Genomic DNA, 26,416 nt, shown 5'->3' with positions numbered 1-26,416 from the left:
CTAAGTTGCTGAGACTGGCTTTGAACCTGAGGTCCCCTGACTTAGCCTCCCAAGTACTGAGACTCGACTCCTCTCCTCTCCTCTCCTCTCCTCTCCTCTCCTCTCCTCTCCCCTCCTCTCCTCCTCCTCCTCTCTTCCTTCTTCTTCTTCTTCTTCTTCTTCTTCTTCTTCTTCTTCTTCTTCTTCTTCTTCTTCTTCTTCTTCTTCTTCTTCTTCTCCTTCCTTCTTCCTTCTTCCTTCTCTCTCTCTCTCTCTCTCTCTCTCTCTCTCTCTCTCTCTCTCCCTCTCTCTCCCTCTCTCTCCCTCTCTCTCCCTCCCCCACCCCCTCTCTGGCTGCCATGAGGCAAAACTTCTCCACCACCATGTGCTTCTGCTATTATATTCTGTGCTGCACAGGCCCAAAGCAGCAGGGCCAGTGACCGTCGACTGACACCTCTGAAACTCTGAGCCAAAATAAGCCTCTCTTTCTTTTAAGTCATTTTAATGTCAGGTGTTGTTCCCAGTGATAGACAGCTGACTACCATACAGGACATGTGAGTTCTAGTCTCAACTCTGATGCTCAGGGGCTGTGTGTCCCAGGCGGAGTTACTGACTATCTGAGACCTCATGTTTCTTCATCTGGAAAAAGAGATGTAGGAATTAGATAGAAGCTTGAGTTAAATAAACCCTCACGTTGTGGCTAAACAGACGGGCTCAGAAACCAGTCCCTTACGTTTAAATTCCATTGTTGCCACTGACCACCTATGTGATCGTCCCTCCCCCTATCCCTCCTTCCTTCATTTCCTCCTTTTCATTTTTTGGTACTGGGGATTGAACTCAGGGACATTCCACCTCTGAGTTATACTCCAGCCCTATTTTATTTTTTATACTGGGAAAGAGTCTCACTAAGTTGTGGAGGGCCTTGCCAAACTGCCAAAGTTGGCCTCAAACCTGCGATCCTTTTATTTAAGGCTTTCAAGTTCTGGGATTACAGGTGTGCATCACCATGCCCTGCTTAGGTGTACGATTTCTGAGTAAATTTCTTAACCTCTTTGTGACTTAGTTTTCTGATCTGTACAAGGAATGCCACAGAGAACCGCAGGGTTTTGAAGATGAAAGGAGTTAATATAGGTAAAAGGATCTAGGCCAGTTTCTGGCCTGTAGCCAGTGCCATAAATGCTAGTAATATATTACTATTACTATAATTATTAACATTTAATAGTAGCTAACAACAGTGTTGACTCCAATGGGGAAATTTTATTTCCAGAGGAGGTGGGTGACTTTGTTTGTGGAGAGGGTTTCTCAAGGCTCCTACAAGATCCTGAATTCTATTCAGTCATCTACTGGGCCAAGGATTATAAGGATAAGTTTTCTGGGTGGAAGGTGAACTCGAGGGAATTCTAAAGAGACATCACCTATGTATTTTTAGAATTTTCCTTGCCATGGCTAAAAAGAGAGCATGGGCACTTCCCCCTTTCTATCCACTGGAGTCAGTTTTCACTGTGAATGGTAACTCCTTTGTGTGGCATGCTATTTGCAGAATAAGGTGGGCCAAAAGTTTTCCTGTGCGATCGAAACTCTAACCAAGTATGTCAGGATTGTTTCTTTGAGAATTAAGAGGGATTATCTCATTCCAGAGGGGGACTGGATCACTTACTCTGAGCTGGTGAAGGAGGCTTGGTATGTAAATTGAGAGAGAGAGAGAGAGAGAGAGAGAGAGAGAGAGAGAGAGAGAGAGAGAATATGAATAAATATCTCATACAGTAGTCATTGGGAAGGAGATTCAGCCCTAGCAGGTCACCTCACATCTCCCCCTGAGCACAACTGAGACTTTGGTGAGCAACTGTGTGCCTCAGTTTGACCCAGAGTGCTGACCCATGACGGAGTGTTTTGAAGAACTTCTTAGTTTCCTCAGTAAGACACTAAGGATTGTTGAGAAGATTAAATTAGGTAATACACGTAAAACATCGATGATAACGGGTGACAGTGGTTGAACCCTTGGCCTATAATAGGTGCTCGTTGTCATTAAAGCTGGTTGTCACTGCTTCAAAACTTGCGTTTGAAACAATGGTCAAAGAATAACGGAATTTCTCAACATGTATAAACCTGTGATAGTCTGACGAGCTTTTGACAGCGGCAGGGTGTTGTGGAGGGGAGGTGTGGAGAGGCCCCTCAGCAGCTGTGTGTTTGCCATGGCGGCTCTGGGCAGTGGGCTCTGGGGTATACTGAGGCTCACAGCGTCCCACACAGCCTTTAGTTGGGTCCTGCTTATTTTTCACATGTAGGGAGGAGCAGGGACAGTAAGGTCTGTTTCATTTCATTGTTTGAGCAGAGGATTTTTATTGGGCAACATTATGGCTGAATTCACATGTTGGAGTCTTAACTCCCAGTACCTCAGCATGTGGCTATATTTGGAGATGGGGGAGGTCTTTAAAGGGATGATTAAAATGAGGTCAGTAGGGTGGGCTGCAATCCAGTGTGACTTATAAAAAGAGGAGATTAGGACGCAGATACACGTGGAGGGGAGACCATGTAAGGGCACAGGGAGAAGACTGCTATCCGCAAGCCAAGGAGAGGAGCCTCAGGAGGAAACAGCCCTGCCCAGGCCTTGATCTTGTACTTCAGCCTCCATAACTGGGAGGGTGGAGAGTTCTCTTTTTTTTTTTTTTTTTTTTTTTTTCGGTGGTGGTAGCGGGGATGGTACCCAGAAATATTCTACCTCTGAACAGAAATATTCTACCTCTGAACTTCACCCCCAGCCCTGTTTTATTCTTTAATTTGAAACAGAGTCTCACTAAATTGCAGAAGGCCTCATTAAGTTTCTGAGGCTGGCCATTAACCTGCAATCCTCCTGTCTCAGCCTCCCAAGTGCTAGGATTACAAGCAGGAGCCACCACACCTAGGCAGATTGTTTCTAAGCCACCTAATTTGTGGAACTTCGTTATGGCATCTCTAGAAAATGAATAGAAGGAGTCAATAAATTCTCCCTGATAGTGTGTGTGTGTGTGTGTGTGTGTGTGTGTGTGTGTGTATGTACTGGGGGTTGAACCAATGGGCATTCTACCTCCAAGCTATACCCTCAGCCCTATTTTATTATTTTAGTTTGAAATAGAGTCTCCCTAAATTCCAGAAGGCCTCACTAAGTTTTTGAGGCTGGCCATGAACCTGCAATCCTCCTGTCTCAGCCTCCCAAATGCTGAGATTACAGGCATGTGCCACAATAACAGCTGGGCATTAGTCATATTTTTCTATATTTTCTTCCTGTGGAAGACCAGAGCAAGCTACTTCATGAAGTTTCTATAAGTCTTTTATGCAAGGCTTACCACAGTGCTGACACACGGTAAGTACTCAAAAAAAGATACGCATGAGCTGGGCACACTTGTAATCCCAGCATCTGGGGGGCTGAGACAGGAGGATTATGGTTTGCGGACAGCCTCAGCTACTTAGTGAGGCCCTTTGCAACTCCGTGAGACCCTGTTTCAAAAATAAAAAGACTGGTGGTGTATTCATTTCGAGTCACCCCTCCCATGCCATTTTGGCATGGGGCTGTATTTCTATTTTCTGTGTTTCTATCTTTCTAATAAACTTCTTTAAAAAAAATAAAAAGACTGAAAAATAGGGCTGGGGGTGTAGTTCGGAGGTAGGATGCCCCTGGGTTCTATCTCCAGTACTGTAAAACAAAACAAAACAAAACAAAACAAAACAAAACAAAACAAAACAACACATGCATGATGATGATGAGACAAAATGTCAATTAAAAGTTTGGGAGGCGGAGACAGGAGGATCGCGCTGGTTCGAAGCCAGCCTCGCTGGCTTAAGAGACCCTGTTTCCAAATAAAAAATATAAAAATAAGTCTGGGAGTGTAACCTGGAGATAGAAGGGTTTCCAGGAACCCAAGTACCACCAAAAAAAAAAAAAAAAAAAGTTTGGTTATAAATTATGCACATTGATTATCCCTCTTAAATAATATTTGCTTATTTAGGAGCTTAGAATATAAGGTCTCATCATAAATTTAAAAATGTTTCTTGCAGATGTTCCAAGTAGTTGGGAATAAAAGTGTAACAAGGATCTCTTTGAAAGTGCAGAATGGCCAGGGAATATGGTACAAACACTTTTTGTTCTGTGGCACAGAAAGGAATACATTCCTAGTACTTGTTCCCAGCCATGTTTATTTGTAGGGGGCCAGGCAAAAAAGTATTGTTAGTGGTGGAAGCAGGGCTGGTCTTTAAGGAATTGTTGAAGTAGATTGTTCTTTGTCTTGGTGCATATAAGGCAGTGCTACTGAGAAAAATACCTCTCTCAGAGTTTTGTTCTGTTCATATTTGCTATTTGTTTTAAAAAAAAATAGCACGTTTGCATCTTTTCAGTAGGGGAAAGACACTCTTTTTAGCTCCTGACAAAGTTTGGTTTTATGTTAAAAGTCCTGAAGACCGTGGGCAGAAATCCCCAAAGAAATGCCTCTCTAGCCGCATGTGAGGTTTGAAAGATTATTTAAGACCTGCATTTGAAAACTGTGACACAGTTTAATTGCGGTTGTGGAAATAAGAGGGCAAACACTTGAGCGTGCCTTTTACTTCCTCGCAGTGACTTTGAAATCTTGCATGAGCTGTGGAAATTGAGCTCTTGCTGAATCTGAGTACTGCCAGTCTGGCTTGTGTTTAGGAATCTGATCAAAACAGCTGTGCTGTGCTGTTTCTCTATGCAGAGGGGACCACACAACGGGCCCATTGTGTAGAGCACATCGCTGGGCACCGCCGATGAAAGTGCAGCTTTCTCTGTGACTTTGGGGGCAGCGGAGCGGTGGAAAAGTAAAAACTTCGCACGTGTTCCTTTTAAATGTGAGGCGTTTATTAGCAAATATCACGGTGCATACCTTTTCATTCTCTCTGGCCACCCACGTTATCGATCTTGACATTTTGGTGCTACAAGATGTTTCTTTTTAAAATGAAAAATAAAATTTTTTATAGGCTAACTTCTTCCCTGTATGGCCAACTCTTCCTAAACATTATTTGTAGTAGGTGATAATAGATGCAACGCTGAAGATAGTAGATGAAATAAAGGTAAATGTATACATGTGTGACAGACTACGATACATTCTGAATTTTTAGAGTACTCCAACTGTGTGTGTGTGTGTGTGTGTGTGTGTGTGTGTACAATTTCAAATTATACAAAAGATTTCCAAAAAATTGAAAAATTGCCTAGATTCTTGTCACCTGACATAACAGCTGTGTTCAATTTTGCTTGTTTGCTCTTTTCACTGTTACTTGAACTTTTCCATGATTATAAATACATGTATAACTTTATATTCCACTTTTTTATTAGTTATAGCAAATACTTTTCATTTACTACAGATGCTTTATAATGCCTGTTTTTATTGATTGCTGTTTTACTTAGCTTTTTCTTCGCTGTGACCAGAATACCTAACACACAACTTAGAGGAAGAAAGGTTTATTTGGCTTATGGTTTCAGAGGTTTTAGTCCACAACTGGGCGGCTCCGAGGCAGAAGCGTCATGGCAGGATGTGGTGGCGGAGAGGTGCTCAGCTCATGGCAACCAGGGAGCGTCAAGAGAGAGGAAGGGGCCCGGGAAAGATAGAGTCCTACTCTACCACTTCTCGCCACGCTGAACCTTCCTACTTACTACCCACTCAAATGGTTAATCCATCAATGGATTCACACACTGATGAGGTTTGAGACCCCATTCACTTATTTCACCTCTAAACATTTTCACATTGTCAATGCTTGCGCTTTGTTGGGGGGGCATTCGATATTCAAACTATAGCAATGGCATATCGTCCTACTATTGTTGATCTCTATTCCTTTATTGGCCTCTAAACAATACCCCAACTTTTTTTTTTGCATTTTGCTTTTTAATCATCTCATGAATGAATTTCCAAAATGTAATAAAACTGTTACGGCTTTTAGCAAACACTACTACATTACTTTTCAAAGGGATGGTGATGCAGGTGTGTCCTTTAGGTGTTTGACGTGGTAGCCAGTGACTTTACTAGTTGTTGAACTTTTATATGCTGAGGTGAATACATTTGTGCACTGTTTTTTTTTTTTTTTTTTCAGAACTGGGGATTGAACCCAGGTGCATTCTACCTTTGAGCTAGGCACCTAGCCCTATTTTTTATTCTTTATTTTGAAACAGGATCTCACCGAGTTGCAAAGGGCCTCCTCACTAAGAAGCTGAGGCTGTTCTTGAACCATGAACCTCCTGTCTCAGACTCCCAAATGCTGGGGTTACAAGCCACCATGCCTGGCTTACATTTGTGCACTTTTGAAATACTGTTAATAGTAGCAGGTGTAAAATTCACACAGATATGCCCCCCACCCAAGAGTAACTTTTATACTCTTCCTTATTACGGACCTGGAGAACATCATGTTAAGTGAGATTAGCCAGTCACAGAAAGTAAAAGGTCCTATGTTTTCTCTCATATGTGGAAGCTGGAGAGTGATTGGGAGAAAAGGGGGACTTTGGATAATGGAGGAGACGCTCCAGTGCAGTAAAGGAGGAGGTCTACGGGAAGGGAGGTAGGGAGAGGAGAGAGAATTTATTAAGGAAACACTTCCATCGGCATCATGCAATCATGCAGGTTTGTGAAATTATCAACACCAATCTCAATTTGATGAATGGGGAAGGGGAGGGAGTGGGGAAGGAGCCAGGGAAAGCTCACATTACAATGTGAGACTACAATGTACCAACAAAGGTATATACAATATACAATATTATATATACAGTATACAATATTTTCTCCTTAACATAGCTTCCAAGCTCCATTACTAGTTTTAGACATCTTGCCTGCTTTTAGAATAATACAGTTACCTTTAGGAGCTGCCCATCTCTTTACTTGGGGGAGATCTCAGCCTCAAGGGGTGGAACAGGCTCTTCCGGCCTTCTCCGGTGTCCGGTCCGGCCACGGGGCCCTTGCTGGCCTCTGCTCAGGTACAGCTTGTCCTGTGGTCTTTGGGTCAGCCTTCCATGGCTCCAAATGGCCAGTTTGCACTTACAGTACTCAGTTCAACCACAGACCTTTTATTTTTATTTTATCTAGAAACCTTAGAATCTGAATGTAGCATGGTCAATTTGGACACTCATTGTTGGGAGAGGGGGAAAGGAGAAGCGGGGGGGGGCACCAAACACTGTCTGAATGTATGCCATTTTCAATATGATCCACATAAAAATAAAATAAAAAAGAAACCTTAGAATCTGTGTGGATTCATTTATTTAAAAAAAAAACCAAAAGGAATAAGTTAGGAGGCTTAAAAACCACACATACACCACCAAATTGACAGAAAAAGAACAAAATATGATGGCTGATACAAATCCCAAATTATCTTTATAGATTTCCCAGCCCCAGCATCCTGTCTCCAACTGACTGCAGACCCTGCTTCTAGCAAGATCAAGGGCTCTATCTGAGTATATATAAGAGCTAATAGTTCTCTGTATTAAGTATTTGACCTCAGGCCTTTTAGATCAGGTCTCATCCTGTCTCTCTGCTGTTCCCAGAGACTGGGAGAAGGCTCTGAGGTGCTGCAGATCTGTGCCTGGACTCTCATTCAGTATCCTGGGCGCAGTGCTTCCCTGAAAGCCTGGAGCTGTCTTTTCCACGGGGACACCTCAATCCATCTTCCAGATGTCTCTAGGGATACCATAAGTGTCTATGATCTTAGCACCTTGGTTCTCACCCTTCCACACACATATCTAAGTGCCACCCCTGTCTTCCCTAAAACAGGGGACATTCCTCCTTGAGCCAACTGACCAAACTCTTCAATCCCCTTTTGTGGTAGAAAAGAGCTTTTCCATCATTCAGAGTCCCCTCCTTCCCCCCCATCTTAATTGTGGTAGAAACTCTTCCTGTTAATTTCTTCAACTTTCCTTTTGATTCATGAAGACACGCTTTCAGAACAAAGAGGGGAAGTTTATCTTTCTCAATTCTCTTTCTGGAAACTGCTTTGACTCTTAGATTTGTCTCTCCTTTTAGCTTTAGAAAACGCTACATAGGAGCTGAAAATCCAGAGGTTGACTCTGTTCTGGGCTACACTGCCTCTCCCTCCAAAAAAAGGGGGTGCAGAGGACTTGGGGTGCTGCCTGTTGTTGGGTGGGAGACAGAACAGGTACAACCCAAGTAAAGAGGAGACTGGAGAAGCAAATTCTCCACACTCAGCAGTAGTTACCAGGTATTGAATTAATTCTATTCAATTTGTGCAAGGGTTAATTTTGTAAGTGTAGAATAATTTAATAGAAAGGCACTGTTTCAAGTGACTGTTATATGTTAACTTCGTCAGTCCTCAGACTAACCTGGGGGCTAGTGAAGGATTAAGAAATAGATAATAAGGGTGAGCAGGCATGAAGGATGGACAGGTTTTTGCTAAAAGGACTTAGCGGGGTTCTTGCTAAAACTGGATTTTATAAGTGTACAGATGGACCTTGGAGAAAGTTCTGGACCCTGACTAGAGTTTGATTAAGCAAAGACATTTTTCAGCTCAGACAGTACTTTGCACTTTTAGGTTGTGTTTTCTCCCATTTAGATGATAAACTCCTTGGGGGCAGGGAACATGCTTTCTTTCTCTTCTATCCAGTGGTTCCAAAATACGAGTATGCTGGGAAGGCTGTTAAAACACACATCCCCACCTTGGAAATGTATAATTCAGGAGGTCTGGAAAGCTTGGGAATGTGCCCGCCCCGCTTGCTCACCCTTCCTCTCCTCTCCTCTCCTCTCCTCTCCTCTCCTCTCCTCTCCTCTCCCCCCTCTCTCTCTCTCTCTCTCTCTCTCCTTCCTTCCTTCCTTCCTTCCTTCCTTCCTTCCTTCTTTCTTTCTTTCTTTCTTTCTTTCTTTCTTTCTTTCTTTCTTTCTTTCTTTCTTTCTTTCTTTCTTTCTTTCTTTCTTTCTTTCTTTCTTTCCTGAGTCCAGGGGCATTCTACCTCTAAGCTACATTCCTTCCCTATTTTATTTTTATCTTGAAACAGGCTCTCTCTTGGTTGATGAGTCTCACTACCTGCCGAGTCTGTCCTCAAGCCTGCAATCCTCCTGTCTCAGCCTCCCAAGTACTGGTATTACAAGTACGTGCCACCATGCCTGGGTTGAACATGTGCATTTCTGATGAGTTAACAGCTGATACTGACACTGCTGGTCCAGGGGCCACACTCTTGAGAGCATTGTCCTGTCCTCTGAATCATTTCTCATACATAAATGATCAACAGTTACTACCCAAACCCAACAGAATGGAGCAAGTGTCTCCATGGCCGCTCTGTTGAGTATATTATGTTCCACCATGGCTGTGGGCTGGTCTCTGGGCTGAGAAAATGAGAGAATATGTGGTTGATCATCTACTGACCATCATAATTGATCACCTACTGATAATCATAACTGATCATCTACTGACCATCATAATTGATCACCTACTGATAATCATAACTGATCATCTACTGACCATCATAATTGATCACCCACTGATAATCATAACTGATCATCTACTGACCATCATAATTGATCACCCACTGATAATCATAATTTGTGAGTTTGCAGTTGCTGATTTATTTGTTTTAAATCATGTGATTATTTCCCTTTCTCTCTCTCTCAATTTTTTTTCCTGTGTGTGTACAGGTGACAGTTACTGATTGTTTATTTAGCCTAGACAAAAAGACATGACTAAAAGCTGCACTGCAGACCCCTAAGTCATTTTCCGTGTGTCTTTTTGGGGAGAAAGTGAAGGTGGGTCGTAGTGAGCGCAGGTTTGGGGGAGACTGGGGAGGCCTAGTCTCCAAATAGAAAGGAAACTCAATACTGTCAGTTTTTAAAAAATGAAGTAAAAATTCTGACAGTAAGAGTTTCTGTGAGTTATTAGGGGTCTAAAGAATTGTTGCTTTTTATTGGGAAAAGAAAATGAGTTCAAGTGGAGCTGATTTCTGGTCTGCTCCCTCCAACCTGACTTCCTAATACAGCCCTAATGAATTTTATTTATGGCTGTAGTTTATTGTAGCATGACATACCAGTGGTGCAGAAGTTGAGGGTTTATTCATATCTCCAATTCTTTGCATTCCTTGCTTCTAAAAGTGAATTAGTAGTGAAGTTTCATTCTGAGTACTTAGGGATTAAATCACTTTTCTCGTTTGCATTAATGTTATACACCTAATCTGTTTTGGAATTGAATTTGTGTAAAAAATTTTCTCTCTGTGTGGTACTGGGGATTGAACCCAGGGGCAGTCTACCTCCCAGCAATATCCTCAAGCCCTATTTTATTTTTATTTTGAAACAGGGTCTCACTAGATTGATGAGAGTCTCACTACTTTCTGAGGCTGTCTTTGAACCTGTGATCTGCCGGGCGTGGTGGCGCACGCTTGTAATCCCCGTGCTTGGGAGGCAGAGACAGGAGGATCGCGTAGGTTCGAAGCCAGCCACGTGTGCTGGCTTAGGAGACCCTGTTTCCAAATAAAAATGTAAAAATAGGTCTGGGAGTGTAGCCCGGAGGTAGAAGGGCTTCCAGAAACCCCAGTACCACCACAAAAAAAAAAAAAAAAAATTATTGAACCTGTGATCCTCCTGTCTCAACTTCTCAAGTATTGGGATTACAGGCGTGTACCACCACACCTGGCTCTGATTTGTGTAAATTTATACTGTAAAGATACAGTTTTTTAAATCAGCTGATTTTAGCTGGGCATGATGGGGCACACTTGTAATCCCAGTAATTGGGAAGATCTCTGTTTGCAGCCAGCCTCAGCTACTTAGTGAGGCTTTCTGCAATTTAGTGAGATCTTGTTTCAAAATAAAGAGTAAAATATTGGGCTGGGTGTATAGCTCAGAGGTAGAATGCCCCTGGGTTCCATTCCTGGTAACACCCCCCCCCCCCCCCCCGCCCACTCACACACCTCTTCCAAATAAATACATTTCACTGTGGAAAAAAAAAACAAAACCAAGTCTGAGATGCATCTTTGTTTGTTTTTGCCCTGGGGCATTCTGTCTCCAAGCTACACTGCAGCCCTATTTGGTATTTTTTTTTTTTTTATTTTGAAACAGGGTCTCACTGAGTTGCAGAGAGCTTTGCTAAGTAGCTGAGGCTGGCTGCGAACTCAGATCCTCCAGTCTCAGCCCCCCAAGTACTGGGATTACAAGCGTGCATCACCACTCCCGGCCTGGGGTGCATCTTGATTCAGAAATCTGGAAACAAATTCACACATGGGCAAAACAGTAAAGGTGCATCTCCTCTCTCCTGGCAGGTTAACTTTGTGGCCTGCCAACTCTTTGCCCTGTTTGCTGCTTTCTGGTTCCGCATCTACTTACGTCCTGGTAAAAGCAGTGCTGAGGTCCGGCATGGATTCGCCACCATCTTGGGCATTTATTTTGTCATTTTTTGTTTCGGCTGGTGAGTATGAGCCTCGTATATTCTAATGTTTATCATTCAGGTGTGTTCTATTGATATTCTTGGCATTGTGTTAAAGTAAGATGTATACGGATTGAAAAAAAATAACTATTGCAAAATGGGAATTGAAAAATCTTGTAATATTGCAAAACAGTATAAATACTTTATTGTAAAATAATGGGACTTTTGTAAGAATCTCCATTTACTGTAAGAAATTGGAATCAGAAAAAATGACCATCCACTGGAAATCAGTGCAATGATTTTGTTTTTTAAAGTAGATTTCTACAGTTCCTTTGGGTTATCACAGTGGGATGCTCTCAGGTTTAATTTTTTCCCAGACAAGGAAATTTTCATAACCTTTCCAGACACAGATGTACTCTTTGCATTACTGTAGAGACACTGTTAGTCCCATACTTGAGTACGACGATGGTTTTAGTGCAAGTCCTAAGGAGATTGAGTCATCCTCTAACAGACTCAGTGATACCTGTTCTAACAGGTAGACTGGACTGTACTGTGTAAGCTGGGCAGATACCCTGGGCGTGGCGTTTGTTAGGAAGGAGCTCTAAGGACCAACATTTCTGGAAGTGCATCTCCAGTAAATCCGAAAACTTGTTCCTGGTTCCAGAATACTGCTCCTAATCCTTCAACAAATATTTGAGAAAGGATAGGTAGTTTGAATCAGCCAGCAGGTATTGGTATTTGGGAAACCTGGTGTTGATACTGGTGCTTTAAAACTTAAAACTATATATATACGATATTGAAGAAAGAAATCCTCTCTCTGGACTCTCCATTGTGTGTGGATGTAAAAAATAAAAAGTATAAACATTCCATTTCTGAGTTCCTGACATTGCTTGGTGCTGTAATCGGGGAACAGTGGCATGACTTCCTGGTGTCATTTCAAGATATAGTATCTTAATTCCATAGAAGAATAGTGTTGAGCCGGGCATGGCGGCGCACGCTTGTGATCCCCGCGCTTGGGAGGCTGAGACAGGAGGATCGCGCAGGTTCGAAGCCAGCCTCAGCTACTTAGTGAGGCTCTCAGCAACTTAGTGAGACCCTGTTTCCAAATAAAATAGAAAATAGGTCTGGGAGTATATCCCGGAGGTAGAAAGCCTCTAGATTCCACCCCTAATACCACACACACACACACACACACACACACACGAATAGTGTTGATTTATACTCTCTTCTACAAACACAAGTTAACTGATCACTGGCTTTTTGGCAGGGCTGGAGGTGGAGTAGGCGGTAGGTATGTGAATATGAAATATATTCAGCATCTCTCCCTCTTCCTTATGTCTTAAAGGTACTCTGTCCATCTTTTTGTGTTGGTGTTAATGGGTTATGGAATCATGGTCACCACAAGTGTATCCAACATTCATAGGTAAGATCCTGGCAATGAACAGTGCACGGTGGTGTGTGTGTGTGTGTGTGTGTGTGTGTGTGTGTGTGTGTGTGTGTTCTGAGAAATGTATTTCCAGGGGAAAGTTGTAGTTTTCCCCATTTTCTTTCTTTTTTTTTGTGGTACTGGGGATTGAACTCAGGGGCATTCTACTTCCAAGTTATACCCCCCAGCCTTATTTTTTTTATTCTTTATTTTGAGACAGGGTCTAAGTAGCAGAGGCTGGCTGCAAACCTGCGTTCCTTCTGTCTCAGCTTCCCAAGTGCTGGGTTTCCAAGCGTGTGCCACCACGCCCAGCTAGTTTTCCCATTTCCCACAAGTGATGTACCTTAGCTTCTCTAGGATATCAGGGGCTGGGGCGTGGGTGAGGGTGGGAAAGACTTCAGAGAAGGCTATATGAAAAAGGTAGATGCAGCAGGTGTAGCCTGTAATCCACGTGGGAGGCTGAGACAAGGAGGATCGCAGGTTTGAAGCTAGCACCTGCGGCTTAGTGAGGCTCTCAACAACTTATTGAGACCCTGTTTCTAAATAAGAAATAATATCAGGCTGGGGGTATAGCTTGGAGGTAGAATGCCTTTGGGTTCAATCCATAGTACACACACACACACACACACACACACAAACACACACACAGATAGATATGAATTGAACCTCATGTGAAAAGAGTTCGTCAGGATCAGGCAGCCACTATTTATGATTGTCCCAAACTTAAAACAAATTAGATGTTCACACAGTGCAGTACTACTCAGCACTAGAAAGGGATGAGCCCTGGACTGGTGCACGACAGGGATGCACCTTGAATTAAATGTAGGAAGCCACATGGATGCTATTCTAGAAAAGACAAACTAATCTATAATGACAGAAGGTATAGAGGCTACTGGGGTGAGTGGTATAGATGAAAAAGTGACCAGAAGAGGCACGAGAAAACTTTAGGGAGTTATTTGCATGCCCAGTAAGTTGAATTTGGTGATGGCTTTCTGGGTGTATACATATATCAAAACTTGTTCAATTGTATACTTTATGTATAAGCCAGCGTGGTGGCCCACACTTGTAATCCCAGCATTTTGGGAGGCTGAGACCGGAGGATCATGGTTCGCGGACAGCCTCAGCTACTTAGTGAGGCCCTTTGCAACTCAGTGAGACCCTGTTTCAAAATAAAGAATAAAAAATAGGGCTGGGGGTATAGCTTGGAGGTTAAATGTCCATGGGTTTCATCTCTAGACCCAACACACACACAAAAATGTACAATAAAGCTAATTAAAAGGAAAGAAAGAGCCTGTCTGTCGGGGTCTAGCCCTAGCAGAGTCGAGGTTTGTGTGTTGATGAGGCAAAGTCGAGGTCGAAAATGAAAGAAGAATGACCACACACATTGGATTTAACCTTCTTTAGGATAATAAGGAGAACATTCTTGTAGAAAGGAGAGAAAGCGCCTAAGTTGCTGAGTAAAAACTGAGATCTCTTTTCTTATGCTTAGCAATATCATATGCAATATCGATGAAGAAACCACTTTCTTTTGATTCAGTATGTCCCATCTTAATGGCACTTACAGCGGGGCAAGATTGGTGAGTAGTTCCCCCTCATTTTCAGGGAGCCAGGTAGATTGCTCAAGGGTGCTGCAGACCCCCTGTTTCGTAGAACAGGCAAAGAAGGGCAATAACGTTAAAGATGGGACATACTGAATAGCATACCCTTGGGTTCAATCCCCAGTACAGAGAAAGAAAGAAAGAAAGAAAGAAAGAAAGAAAGAAAGAAAGAAAGGAGGGAGGAAAGAAAGAAAGAAGGAAGGAAGGAAGGAAGGAAGGAAGGAAGGAAGGAAAGAGAAAAGAATGAGAGTTTTTTTGCTATGATATTTTGATTTCCAAGTGCAGAACTCATTTTATTCTATGAAGGTCACATTTTTGGACAATCAGTTGAGATACCTGGGGTATCTGTTTTACTTTGTTTCCTATGATTGTTTTGAAAATGTAGTGTTGACTCTGCCTTTTGGGGACATTGGAATGTAAGTTCTGTGAAAACAAAGACTTTCTTTTTGGTTCACTGTTGTATCCTCAAAACCTGGAGCAATACCTGGCATGAATAAGAACTCAATAAATATTTATGGAATGAATGAATGAATGTATTGCTTTTCAAAGATACCTTTTTATGGCTTTTTTTTTTTAAACCCCTGATGACTTCTCTGAAAAGCACATGATTTTTTTTTTATTAAGCTTTGGTAAGCTCTTGGGTGACTAAGACTATCAATACCATATTTTTCCTTTTTAAAAGCATTAAAATTTAACTTTCACTGAATAAAGTGAAAAGTGTATTACAAGTGATTACTTGTAATACATTTCTGATTTTCAGAGGGAAAATGTTTTCACATGCTTTTAAATGTTACAGCCATTCAACTGAGTACTCAAATCGAACCCTGAACATTTGAATTCTAATCATCCCTTTTCTCAGTGCCCTTTTTGAGAGGATAGGGAATTAATTTTTCTAATTTGGAAATAATTGGTTTTGGAAAAGCTTTTTATGATGGCAAAATGCTTATTATAAAAAGAGTTATTGTTTTTTAGTGGTGGAGGCGGCTTGCAGAATTGCTTGGGTTTTCCTAAACATGATTTTGAAAGCAATTAAATGATTATTAATAATGTTGCATCTCTATAGCCTGTTCCAACTATGTATTTATTATGATTTGTCATCTCTCCCCACACTTAGGTGATGCCAGTGGGGTATGGTTCTTTTTCAGAGTCAAGAACTTATATGCACACATGTTCCATGGCAGGCCCAGGACTTGGAAGGGACAACCTGCTCCTGGCAAGCTGAGAGGATAACACACAGCAGTGGCTGCTTCACCAGCCACTGCACAGCAGAGGGCTCTGCCGTGAGAGCAAAGAGGAGACAGGCTAGAACAAGTTCTTGCCTTTTTTTTTTTTTTTTTTTTGCTTGTGTGGTTGCTAGTATTGCAGAGTGATTCACAGTTCCCAATGGATGGACTCAATGTCAATAAAAATATAATATGTATTATAAAATAATATATGATATATTATAAAAATTATATATATATACATTCCAAGTTGTTTCCTATCGATTTAGGGACACATCACTAGCGTGGAGTTGGCCAATCCAGATAAGTCATGTGGCTTCCTGCCTGCCAAATATGGGGATTGTAGTATGAATGCAAGTTCTTTTTGTGTGTGTGTGTGTGTGTGTGTGTGTGTGTGTGTGTGTGTGTGTGTATAGTACTGGGGATTGAACTCTGAGCCATTCTACCTTTGAGCTATACCCCCAGCCTGATTTTATTTCTTATTTGGAAACAGGGTCTTGCTAGGTAGATGAGAGTCTCACTCCTTGCTTAGTCTGTCCTCGAACCTGCTATCCTCCTGTCTCATCCTCCTGCAAGTTCTCTTTAAGACCCTGTTTTTGTGAGTCCTAGTGAGTTGTTTTTCTTCCTACTTCCCCGAGCCTGTAGGATGGCTAGGAGGAGGAGGAGGGGGGAGGAGAAGGAGGAGGAGGAAAGGAGGAGGAGGAGAAGAAAGAGGAGGAAGAGGAGAAGGAGGAGGAGGAGTGAGAGGAAGAGGAGGGAGAGGAGGAGGAGGGAGAGGAGGAGGAGAACGAAGAGGAGGGATAGGAGGAAAAGGAGGAGGAGGAGGAGGAGGAGGAAGAGGAGGAGGAGGAGGAGGAATTAGAGGAATTAGTATCTGCCGCCATATGGAACTAACCCACTTCTGGACTGATCATTGTTCAGGATTATTTTGGGGAGTTCTTGGGGACACCATCTCTGTCCGCTTCCTCCCTAAGCTGTTCTGTTGGGCAGAAGTCACAGGCATCCATTTACTATATAGGAACGGACTGGACCAGAATGTGGTTTTTATCTCCCAGGATGGGAGCCTGGGGTAAAAGCCTGGTGATGTGGTTGTCAATTATAGAGCCCTGCTTTTGTGCCAAACTCTTTTTTTAAATATACTTTTATTGGTTCATTGTAATTATATATTATAGTAATTATATATTCAAAGTAATACAAGCATACATGCACACAGCACTTGGTATATCCCCCCGGATCTCACCCTGTTCCCCCTTCCTCCCTCCCCATCCATACACGTGAATGAGGTTGGTAGTGATATCTTCATACATGGACAAAGCCTTATGTGAATTGTTCCTGTCCTCAATCCTTATTTCCCAAGCTCTTTTAAAAAATATGTTTATCTTAGATACATGAACTATCATTTACTATATCCCTTACCATTTTATTTCATTATTTCTTTAAAAAATTTTTTTTTTACTGGTACATTATATTCATATATCAAATTGGGTTATTTCATTATTTCTAATATATTTCTTTGAAGACAACTTTGCAGGATATCATTTTTCTTTCTGAGATGAAGACATGAAAGCCCAGAGAAGTAAATGAGTATAGTTGGGTAAATTCACAGAGTGAACACGCCCATGTAACCACCACCCAGGTCAATAAGAGAACGTGCCCAGCCCTCCTGTCCCTAGTCTTCCGAGCCCATCTTTCCTAAATAGCCACTTTGCCCACATCTCACACCACAGATCACTTCTGCCAGAGCTAGGATTTGAACTCCTATTAGCCTGTCTCCAGAATACATATTTTCTTCTCTACCGCTCCTGGATTCCTTAGATTTTTTCAAGTCAGGCTGGGGCACGTATGCATCACCCTGTGGAATTAAGATTCAGCCCTCGGTGCTCTCCTGATTTACCCTGTGAGTGAAGGGCTGGCTCTAACTCTGGTTGAGGACAGAGGGGAGGTAGGAGCATTTGAATGGGTCTTGGAAGAGTATTTTATTTATTTATTTATTTATTTGTTTGTTTATTTATTTATTTTGCTGGTCTGGGGATGGAACTCAGGGAAATTCAACCTCCAAGTTACAACTCTCAGCCCTATTTTTAATTCTTTATTTGGAAACAGGGTCTCAATAAGTTGCGGAGGGCCTCACTAGGTAGCTGAGGCTGTCTGCAAACTGTGATCCTCTGGTCTCAGCCTCCCGAATGCTGGGATTACAAGTGTGCGCCACCACGCCCGGCTAAAGTCTGTCTTTCAAATCTGCTTTGAGCTTCTGCCTTGAGCTCATGAACTGGCTTCATAAAGGTATATGTGCCAGAGGCAGTGAGACCTGATCCCATTCGATTCTTTCTTTATCCATCTCTCTCTCTCTCTCTCTCTCTCTCTCTCTCTCTCTCTCTCTCTCTCTCTCTCTCTCTCTCATACAAGAGTATTCTACCTCAGAGCTACAATCCCAGCCATTTTTATTTTAAAACAGGATCTTTCTAAGTTTCTGGGCATTTTCCTAAAGTGCTGAGGCTGGACTTCAACCTGAGATCCTCCTGTCTCAGCCTCCTAGGTACTGGGATTACAGGCATGTGCCAACATGATGTTGACTCCCACTTGAACTCTTTTTATATAATTTTTTATTGTGCATGGTAATCATCCATCTTAATGAGGTCCAAGATCGTAGAGGCATACACGCATAAGTCACTCATTTAGCCCTTCACCAATTATTTTAACTCTTATGGGAGTTATTTCTTAGTCGTTTGCTGTGCTGACTGTTTTCCTAGTTTAGAAAGGGTTTAGGATGAATCCAAGGTACGGAAAAATCTTTTTGTATAGTATAGCGTGAGAATCCCTTATCCAAAATGCTTTGAATAAAAGTTTCATTGTAATCCCTGCGCTTGGGAGGCTGAGACAGGAGGATTGCCGAGGTTCAAAGCCAGCCTCAGCTGGCTTAAGAGACCCCGTTTCCAAATAAAATATAAAATAGGTCTGGACGCCGGGCGTGGTGGCGCACGCTTGTAATCCCCGCGCTTGGGAGGCGGAGACAGGAGGATCGCGCAGGTTCGAAGCCAGCCGCGCTGGCGTAAGAGACCCTGTTTCAAAAATATAAAATAGGTCTGGGAGTGTAGCCCGGAGGTAGAAGGGCTTCCAGGAACCCCAGTACCACCAAAAAAAAAAAAAAAAAAAAAATAGGTCTGGAAGTATAGCCCAGAGGTAGAGGGCCCCCACCCCCCCAAAAAAAAAAACTGCTTAGACTTTAGTTTGTGGTTTCCCCCCCCCCCCAGATTTTGGTACATTTGCATAGACTTTAATGTTTGAGCACTAGGAAGCCAAAAGTCTGGAATACTTTGAAATTTGAAGCTTTTTGAATGCTGATGTGAGACTTAAAAGCTTTGGGATTCAGGAGCGTCTCGGATTTCAGAATATTTCAGAGTTTGCATTTTCAGATTAGAAATGCTCAACCTGTAGCATCTTTGTAAATAAAAAAGAGAACTTGAGGTTATGTAGTGCTTCAGAATTTATAAAGCTCATTCACACCTGCTATCTAGCCATTTCTTGCTATTGAATAAAGTTTATTTTGGTTGTACTGGGGTTCTTGGAAGCCCTTCTACTTCCGGGTTACACTCCCAGACCTATTTTATATTTTTATTTGGAAACAGGGTCTCTTAAGCCAGCGCGGCTGGCTTCAAACCTGCGCGATCCTCCTGTTTCCGCCTCCCAAGCGTGGGGATTACAAGCGTGCGCCACCATGCCCGGCCTGAATAAAGTTTTATTACCCTTACTTTACTATTTCTTAGGTTGACCTAATCTTTATGAGTTACTTTAATGTGAATATGCAAATTCCAATATAACTTAATATCAGAATATTAATCTTCAGTGTTTTATGACATATGTTTTAAATTGTACCTTCTAATTATTATCTGATGGGCCCTTGAACTCCTCTGAAGTTTCAGACGGAGGTAGGAGCATTCAGAAGGAGACCTGGCCTGAAAATTTAAAGTGTTTAATGTGTTCATTTCAGTTCATTTCTTCCAGTAGTAACTGAATTCCTCCTATGGGTCAAGCCAAGGGTTGGACTGCCCAAGACCACAGAGAGGTGGGGAAACAGACATCTCCATCATTTCTAATACTATAATCATGCAAGTTAGCATGTAGTATTGGAAAAATGCGACAATGGAGCATTTAAATTGTGCTGGGGGTCGGGGAGCAGGAGGTGGGTTGGACGGATGGAGCCAAAACCAAGCCAGTGGCAGTGAAGAGGTGATATTGGAGCTGACCTCTTATCTGATAACTAGATAATTTGCAAATAGACTATAGGATGGAGAAGGGAGTTGCAGGCAGAGGAAGGAGTATTCAGAAAGAGACTTGGCCTGAAAATGCAGGGTGCAATTGAGGAACATGAGTAGTCCACAATTTGGAGATGAGTTCAGAAAGCTGTGGTAGAGTTTCCCATGTTAAGAACTTTGCATTCTGTGTTCAAGAGTTCTCGTCTAAGCCAGATGTGGTGGCGCACGCTTGTAATCCCAGCATTTAGGAGGTGGAGACAGGAGGATCATGGTTGGTGGCCAGCCTCAGCTACTTAGTGAGGCCCTTTGCAATTCATTGAGGCCCTGTTTCAAAAAATAAAAATAAAAGAATAGTCGGGCATGATGGTGCATACGTAATCCCCGCGCTTGAAACAGAGACAGGAGGATCACGCAGGTTCGAAGCCAGCCGTGCTGGCTTAAGAGACCCTGTTTCCAAAAATAAAAAAAATAGGTCTGGGAGTGTAGCCCGGAGGTAGAAGGGCTTCCAGGAACCCCAGTACCACCAAATAAATAAATAAATAAATAAATAAGAATAAAAAAAAAAACAGGGCTGGGGGTGTAGCTCGGAGATAGAATGCCCCTGGGTTCCATCCCTGGTACTGCAAAAAAAAAAAAAAAAAAAAAAAAAATTCATCTGCTTAGATGGAGGGATCCACTGGAGACTGAAGAAGAGCAGCATTCACATACTTGTTTATTCCCTTAAACAGTTGGATATGATTCACAAAACACACACTTGACATCTTATAGTCAAGTAAGGGGGACAGTGGTCAATTAGACTATCTTAGTCATCTCCAGCTGCTACAGCAAAGTACCATAGCCGGGTGACTTATAAACAGCAGAGATTTATTTTTCATATTTTTGGAGGCTAGAATTAGATTATCTGACATGGTCTGGTTTGGGTAAGGGCCCTCCTCTGGTTTGCCAGTAACTCAGTTCTCATTGTGCTCCTATCTGGTAGAAAGAGAGTGGGAGAACTCTCTGGGATCCCTTTTGCAAAGGCACTCATTTAATCCACTAGGACTCTACCCTTAATAATCTTCCAAAGGCCCCATGTCCTACTACGTCACATTGAATGTTAGGGTTTCTTTTTTTTTTTTTTTGGTGATACTGGGGTTCCTGGAAGCCCTTTTACCTCTGGGCTACACTCCCAGACCTATTTTATATTTTTGAAACAGGGTCTCTTACGCCAGCACGGCTGGCTTTGAACCTGTGCGATCCTCCTGTCTCTGCCTCCCAAGCGCGGGGATTACAAGTGTGCGCCACCACGCCCGGCTTAATGTTAGGGTTTCAACATAGAAAATTTGAAGGGACACGTACATGCAATCTATTGCAGACATTATTACATATATTTATGTTTACAAGTTGATAAGGATTATAATGACAAGAGTATGTACCTATGCACATGTGTGTCTATGTATGGGCTGTTTATGTGTATATTATTAATTTTTATTAAATAGAGGTTCATACCCTTTCCCTGAAGGAAGCCACGGAGTGTGTAATGCGTATAGATGTGTGTCTCTCTCTCTCAGTTCCTTCTTTAACTTGTTTTCTTCTTCATCTTGTTTTTCCTGGGCTGGAAATTTCCATCCTGTGTGTATCCAGTTTACTGTTTTGTTAATCTAATGCACTCACATTAAATATATTGATCATGAAATTATGCAGCATTAACTCAATAACAAGTTGTTTACTGACCTTTGTGAAACTAGAACATTGAGACATTGGCTCTGGTGGGAACTTTGGCTGGTGGCCCATGGCTAACCAATTGGAGCTTACACCAGTGGGTTAAGGCAGTCATGGCCTGCCTTGGCAACCATCTCCATAAAAGGGAGTGGTATGGTTAGATAGAGAATGTCCCTTGAAGAGCCCATGTGTTAATGTTCAGAGTTGATGTAATCAAGTCACAAAGACTGTAATCTCATCAGTAGACAAATCCATTGTAACGGATTAACACGGTGGTACCCTAGACAGGTGGGATGTGGCTGGGGGAGGTGGTCCCTATGGGGTATGATCTTGGGGACTGTGTTTGTGTCTTTGAAACCCCCTGCTTGCTCTCTTGCTTCAGAGCCATGCTCTCTCTCTCTCTCTCTCTCTTTCTCTCTTTCTCTCTCTCTTTCTCTCTTTCTCACCCACCACCATCCCTTGAGCTCTGCAGACCCAGCCTGATATGGATTGAAGCTCTGAAATTTCCACACCTTGAGCAAATAAGTCTTCCTTCCTCTAATTGTTTGTGATCAGGCTTATTAGATCATAGCAAGCAGTGAGAATCCTGACCAGGACAGAGAATAAGATGGAAGCATCTGTGAGTTCTTACCCAGGTCATTCTGACTGGGACTCCAGACACAGTCATCAGGACCTCCTAACTTGACCTGGTGTTGCGGTTCTCTCTGATCTGGTGCTGTATATACTTTTTTTTTCCTTTCTCATATTGAATGTTCTTATGCTTTTGATTGCGTGAGAGTGGTTTCAGTTTTGCTCATGGACCCAACCTCCTGGACAAAACAGAGTGTTAAGGAGTAAATCGTAACTGATGCCTGAGATGTGGAGAGGGAGGGTCCTGAGCAGAGTATCTAGCGCTGAGGGAGTGGGTAAGTGGAGGAAGGTAAACTCAACAACAAACTTTGAAAGAACTAACCCAAGGGTGGCAAGAAAGCAGGGTGTGTGAGCCAAGAGAACAGAGTCCTTAAGGAAGGGAGTGAGCAGCAGTACGGTGGTGACTGGAATTTGTCATCGTGAGGGTTTGTGATGAGGAGAACCCACGTACAACACCTCGCATGCCAGCGGTTCCCAGGTCCAGCTGCACAGGGAAATATATCTGCCCCATGCATCTGGCACCAACTAACCAGCTATATCTGCCCCATGCATCTGGCACCAACTAACCAGCTTAGCTGGGGCTAGTTCCCAGGCATCTTCAGTTGGCAAAGCTCCCTAGTTGATTCCATTATGCTGTCCAGGCTGAAAGTGACCACTGTGGTCCAGGTGAGAAGAGATACAGGGCTCAGAGCGGTGTGTGGGAAGATGAGGGGGGACTGAGATGTAGCTGTATGATTTTGTGACCATTTATACATAGAGAACAAGGGAGGGGTAGAAGAGAAATTTTACTGGCTATATTATTGTTACACATTCTAATCAGGTCATGTGTGTTTTTGGTTTTAGATACACCTTTTTTGTGGCAATGGGATACCTTACAATATGCCACATCAGCCGAATATACATCTTTCACTATGGAATTCTCACTACGGATTTTTCTGGGTGAGTATCTTAATTTGTTGGGGGAATTGACTGCTGGCTTGGACGCCGTCTGTTGGGGCCGGTAAACGTCAAACGAGTAAATGAGAAGCATCGTCATGGTAGGTTCAATCATTTGGTAAGACACTGAGCTAATGAAGTTGAGGTTGAAGAGCTGACTGTTCTGCAGGACTGTTAGCTCTGCTCTGTGGTAAGGAAGGGGTCACCAGCTACAGCGTGTGGACTCTGTTCTTGCTGCCGCTTTTTTTTTGTTTTTTTGTTAGTTTTATAGTTTTAGTGGAACCCAGCCAGACACTTGTCTGCGGCTTCTTTTGTACTACAATGGCGGAGTTGAGTAGTTGCAATGGAAACTGCTGCAGATTGCGAGGCCATAAATATTTACCACTTGACTCCTGACAGAAGTTGGCCAATTCCTATTCCAAGGCCTGAAATACAGGGTTGGTGTTCTTCTCTTACTGGTTAATAATACGAAAATTTTTCATACTAGTTGATAAATAACTGCTACTCTGACTCCTTTGAGTATCTCCTGGCTGCCCCAACTCCTTCTCTGGGGCCTCTTAGATCTCCAGCAACTAAAAGGATAATGCCTGGTACAGTGTATTAAAAATAAAGGTGTGAGCCGGGCATGGTGGCGCACGCTTGTAATCCCCATGCTTGGGAGGCTGAGACAGGAGGATTGCGCAGGTTTGATGCCAGCCTTAGCTGGCTTAAGAGACCTTGTTCCAAATAAAATATAAAATATGTCTGGGAGTGTAGCCCAGAGGTAGAAGGCCCCTTGGTTCCATCCCCAGTACCACACACACACACACACACACACACAAAGTTATTTTCTATCACCATGACCTTCACCTGGTAGACCAGATCTCTTCTGATTGGTCACCTGATGAAGGCTATGGATGCTTGGTCTCAGACACTGATTGAAAACTCTGTATATACCAGGCATGGCTACAAGAGACAAAAATTAGCAAAGACTGCAGGATGAATATGCACTTATCTATTTCAGGGTCATGCAAAAAAGTTAAACTGTGGCCTGATCATTATGTCCTGGGTTAAATAGTATCCTCTCAAAATTCATGTCGACCCAGAACCTCAAACTATGTCCTTATTTTCTTTTTTGAAATTGGATCTTTGCAGGTGTAATTAGTTAAGATGAAGTCATACTAGATTAGAATATATTTTAGGTCCAATATGTCTGGTGTCCTTGCATGAAGGCCAGGAGAGACAGGCACATAGACACACATAGAGGAGAGATACACAGACGCACTTAGAAGAAAGATGGCCATGTGAAGATGGAGGCAGAAATTGGGGTGGTGTGGCTCAGCTGTGAGAAGGTCACAGAAGGTCAAGGACTGCTGTCAACCAGCAGACGCAAGGAAAAAGTATGGAACAGAGTGTCTCTCAGAGCTTCCAAAAGGACCCAACCCCACAGATAACTTAGTTTTGGACTTCTAGTCTCCAGAAGAGTGAGAAAATTTTTCTGTTGTAAGCCACCCAGCTTGTGGCAATTTGTTACAGTAGCTTCAGGAAACTATTCTGTGTCTTGGATATTTGGACAGCTGTCTTCTGCTTCTGACTGTGGGATAACTACCTCTACTGTCCATGTCTCTGTCTGCTTCTGTTATACTTCCTCTTCTATTCACTTGGCTAAAGCCATGGATGCTTAAATAATTTTTATGTCACTGTTTAGTGTAATCAAAATTTGGTAACTTTCCACAAAAAAATAAATCAAGGATGTTTGGGGAAAACAGTCACGTGCTTGTGAAATGTGGATCTGGGCTTTGACGGCAGGGGAGGATGGAAATCAGTGTCTGTCACCTTCACTTGGAGCAGCGAAGTCTTGACAGATTTCTTCAAGTCATGTTTATCCTATGGCATTTTTGGGATCTTCTCAATGTTACACACAGAACTGCAGATTGTTTGAATTAGAAAGGACACTGTTGTTAAGGGGAAAAAAACACAAAGAAAATATGTCTGCTATTTGAAAATTTCACATAATTCAGTTCCCGGCGTGGCTGTACTACACAGTGCCTGGAGAGTATGCTACTGTCGTTTTGTTTAATGGATCAATGCTCAGCAACTTTATTTTTTCCTTGTACCATAAATGCACAGAGCCTTACTGATATAGACCCATCTTCTTGGATAATGTCAGTCAACATAAATAAGGAGCTATGTGCCATGCTGAAATGGACAAAATGGCTTAAATATTAAAAAAATGGTCAGTTACAGAGGTTCTTTACCACTGTCTATTTTCATTACAAGTATGTAAGCAAAGGCAAGTTCTCTCTTAGTATGGGATTATTTTTTCCCTACTGTTTATTTCAGTTGAAATAGCAGGTGTAGGATTTTGTCAAGAGGTCAAGGAGTGTTTTGAAGTTGAACCCAGTACTGCACAGCAGCCTGATGTGGTAGCGATTTGTTTTTGAGTGTGCGTGTGTGCAAATGTAAGTGCTTTATTACCCCTTTAGAATAAGAACACAGACAACATTCTTTTGAATGGGATTGGGCGAGATTAGTGTTTGTGTCAAACAACGCACATACATATGTCTATCTGTTTTTAATTGTCAAGAACATATCAACTTTTACTTCAGGCTATTCTAAGACTTGAACTTATATTTGTTGCTGTAAAGGTCATCAAGCTTCCATGGACTGGACTGGCATTAATGGTAACGGTAACACACAAGACACACTTTTATTAGTACTGCTAATACAATTTCTGTCGATGCATGTGGCAGTCAATGTCCTTTATGTTCCCCAGGAATGTGGGCTGTGAAAGGTGCCAGAACATTTGCTGTTCTCCTGGGGGAAGCTCAGCAGTTGTAGGAAAGCTGACACTTGATTCCATTTAGGTTTTCGAGAGTGAACACATTCTTCTGTTTTGTTCCCGGAAGAATGCAAATCGTGTTTTCTTCCAGGGGCAGCAGCAAGAACTCTTACTTCCTTTTTCCCTGGCCAGATTCAGGCAGATAATTGCTCCTCCTGTCATGTAGATAATTCAGGTTGCCTCTGTGTTTTTGAAAACAGTTTGAAATGAAAACCCTTATATACTACTAGTGGGAGTATAAATTGGTATAACCTTCTGGAAGGCGATTTTGCTATAAATTTCAAGCAAGAGTTTTGTTTTTAAGTTTCTTATCTCATAATAGGCTAAATTTGTGGAAGTTGAATTACCCTAAGGAATTAAAATTTGTTGATAAGGATATTCAACTGTTGTCAATAATAGTGGAAAAGTAGAAGCATCTTAAATGATCAAAAAGAAGGGAATGATTGAGGTGCTAACCTGCCTCCATTGAAAATAATGTTTTCAAAGACTATAAAAACCAAAAGAAAAACACATGTATCAAGATT

General features: G+C 42.3%; 1 protein-coding gene across 1 annotated transcript in view; it reads left to right on the top strand.

Moving 5' to 3' along the window:
- MBOAT1 (membrane bound glycerophospholipid O-acyltransferase 1) overlaps window positions 1–26,416 on the top strand; it is a gene marked incomplete at both ends in the record, with an annotated part of 103,992 nt that overhangs the window by 36,860 nt on the left and 40,716 nt on the right. Inside the window, 3 exons of the mRNA XM_080710286.1 lie at window positions 11,201–11,346; window positions 12,650–12,727; window positions 22,979–23,074. Coding sequence (XP_080566412.1) covers window positions 11,201–11,346; window positions 12,650–12,727; window positions 22,979–23,074 — 320 coding nt within the window. The remainder of the gene's footprint in view (window positions 1–11,200; window positions 11,347–12,649; window positions 12,728–22,978; window positions 23,075–26,416) is intronic.

This window comes from Muscardinus avellanarius (assembly GCF_963383645.1).
Source record: "Muscardinus avellanarius genome assembly, chromosome: 14".
NCBI lineage: Eukaryota > Metazoa > Chordata > Mammalia > Rodentia > Gliridae > Muscardinus > Muscardinus avellanarius.
The sequence above is the reverse complement of the archived record's forward strand: the minus strand, read 5'-3'. Positions and strand labels throughout refer to the sequence as shown.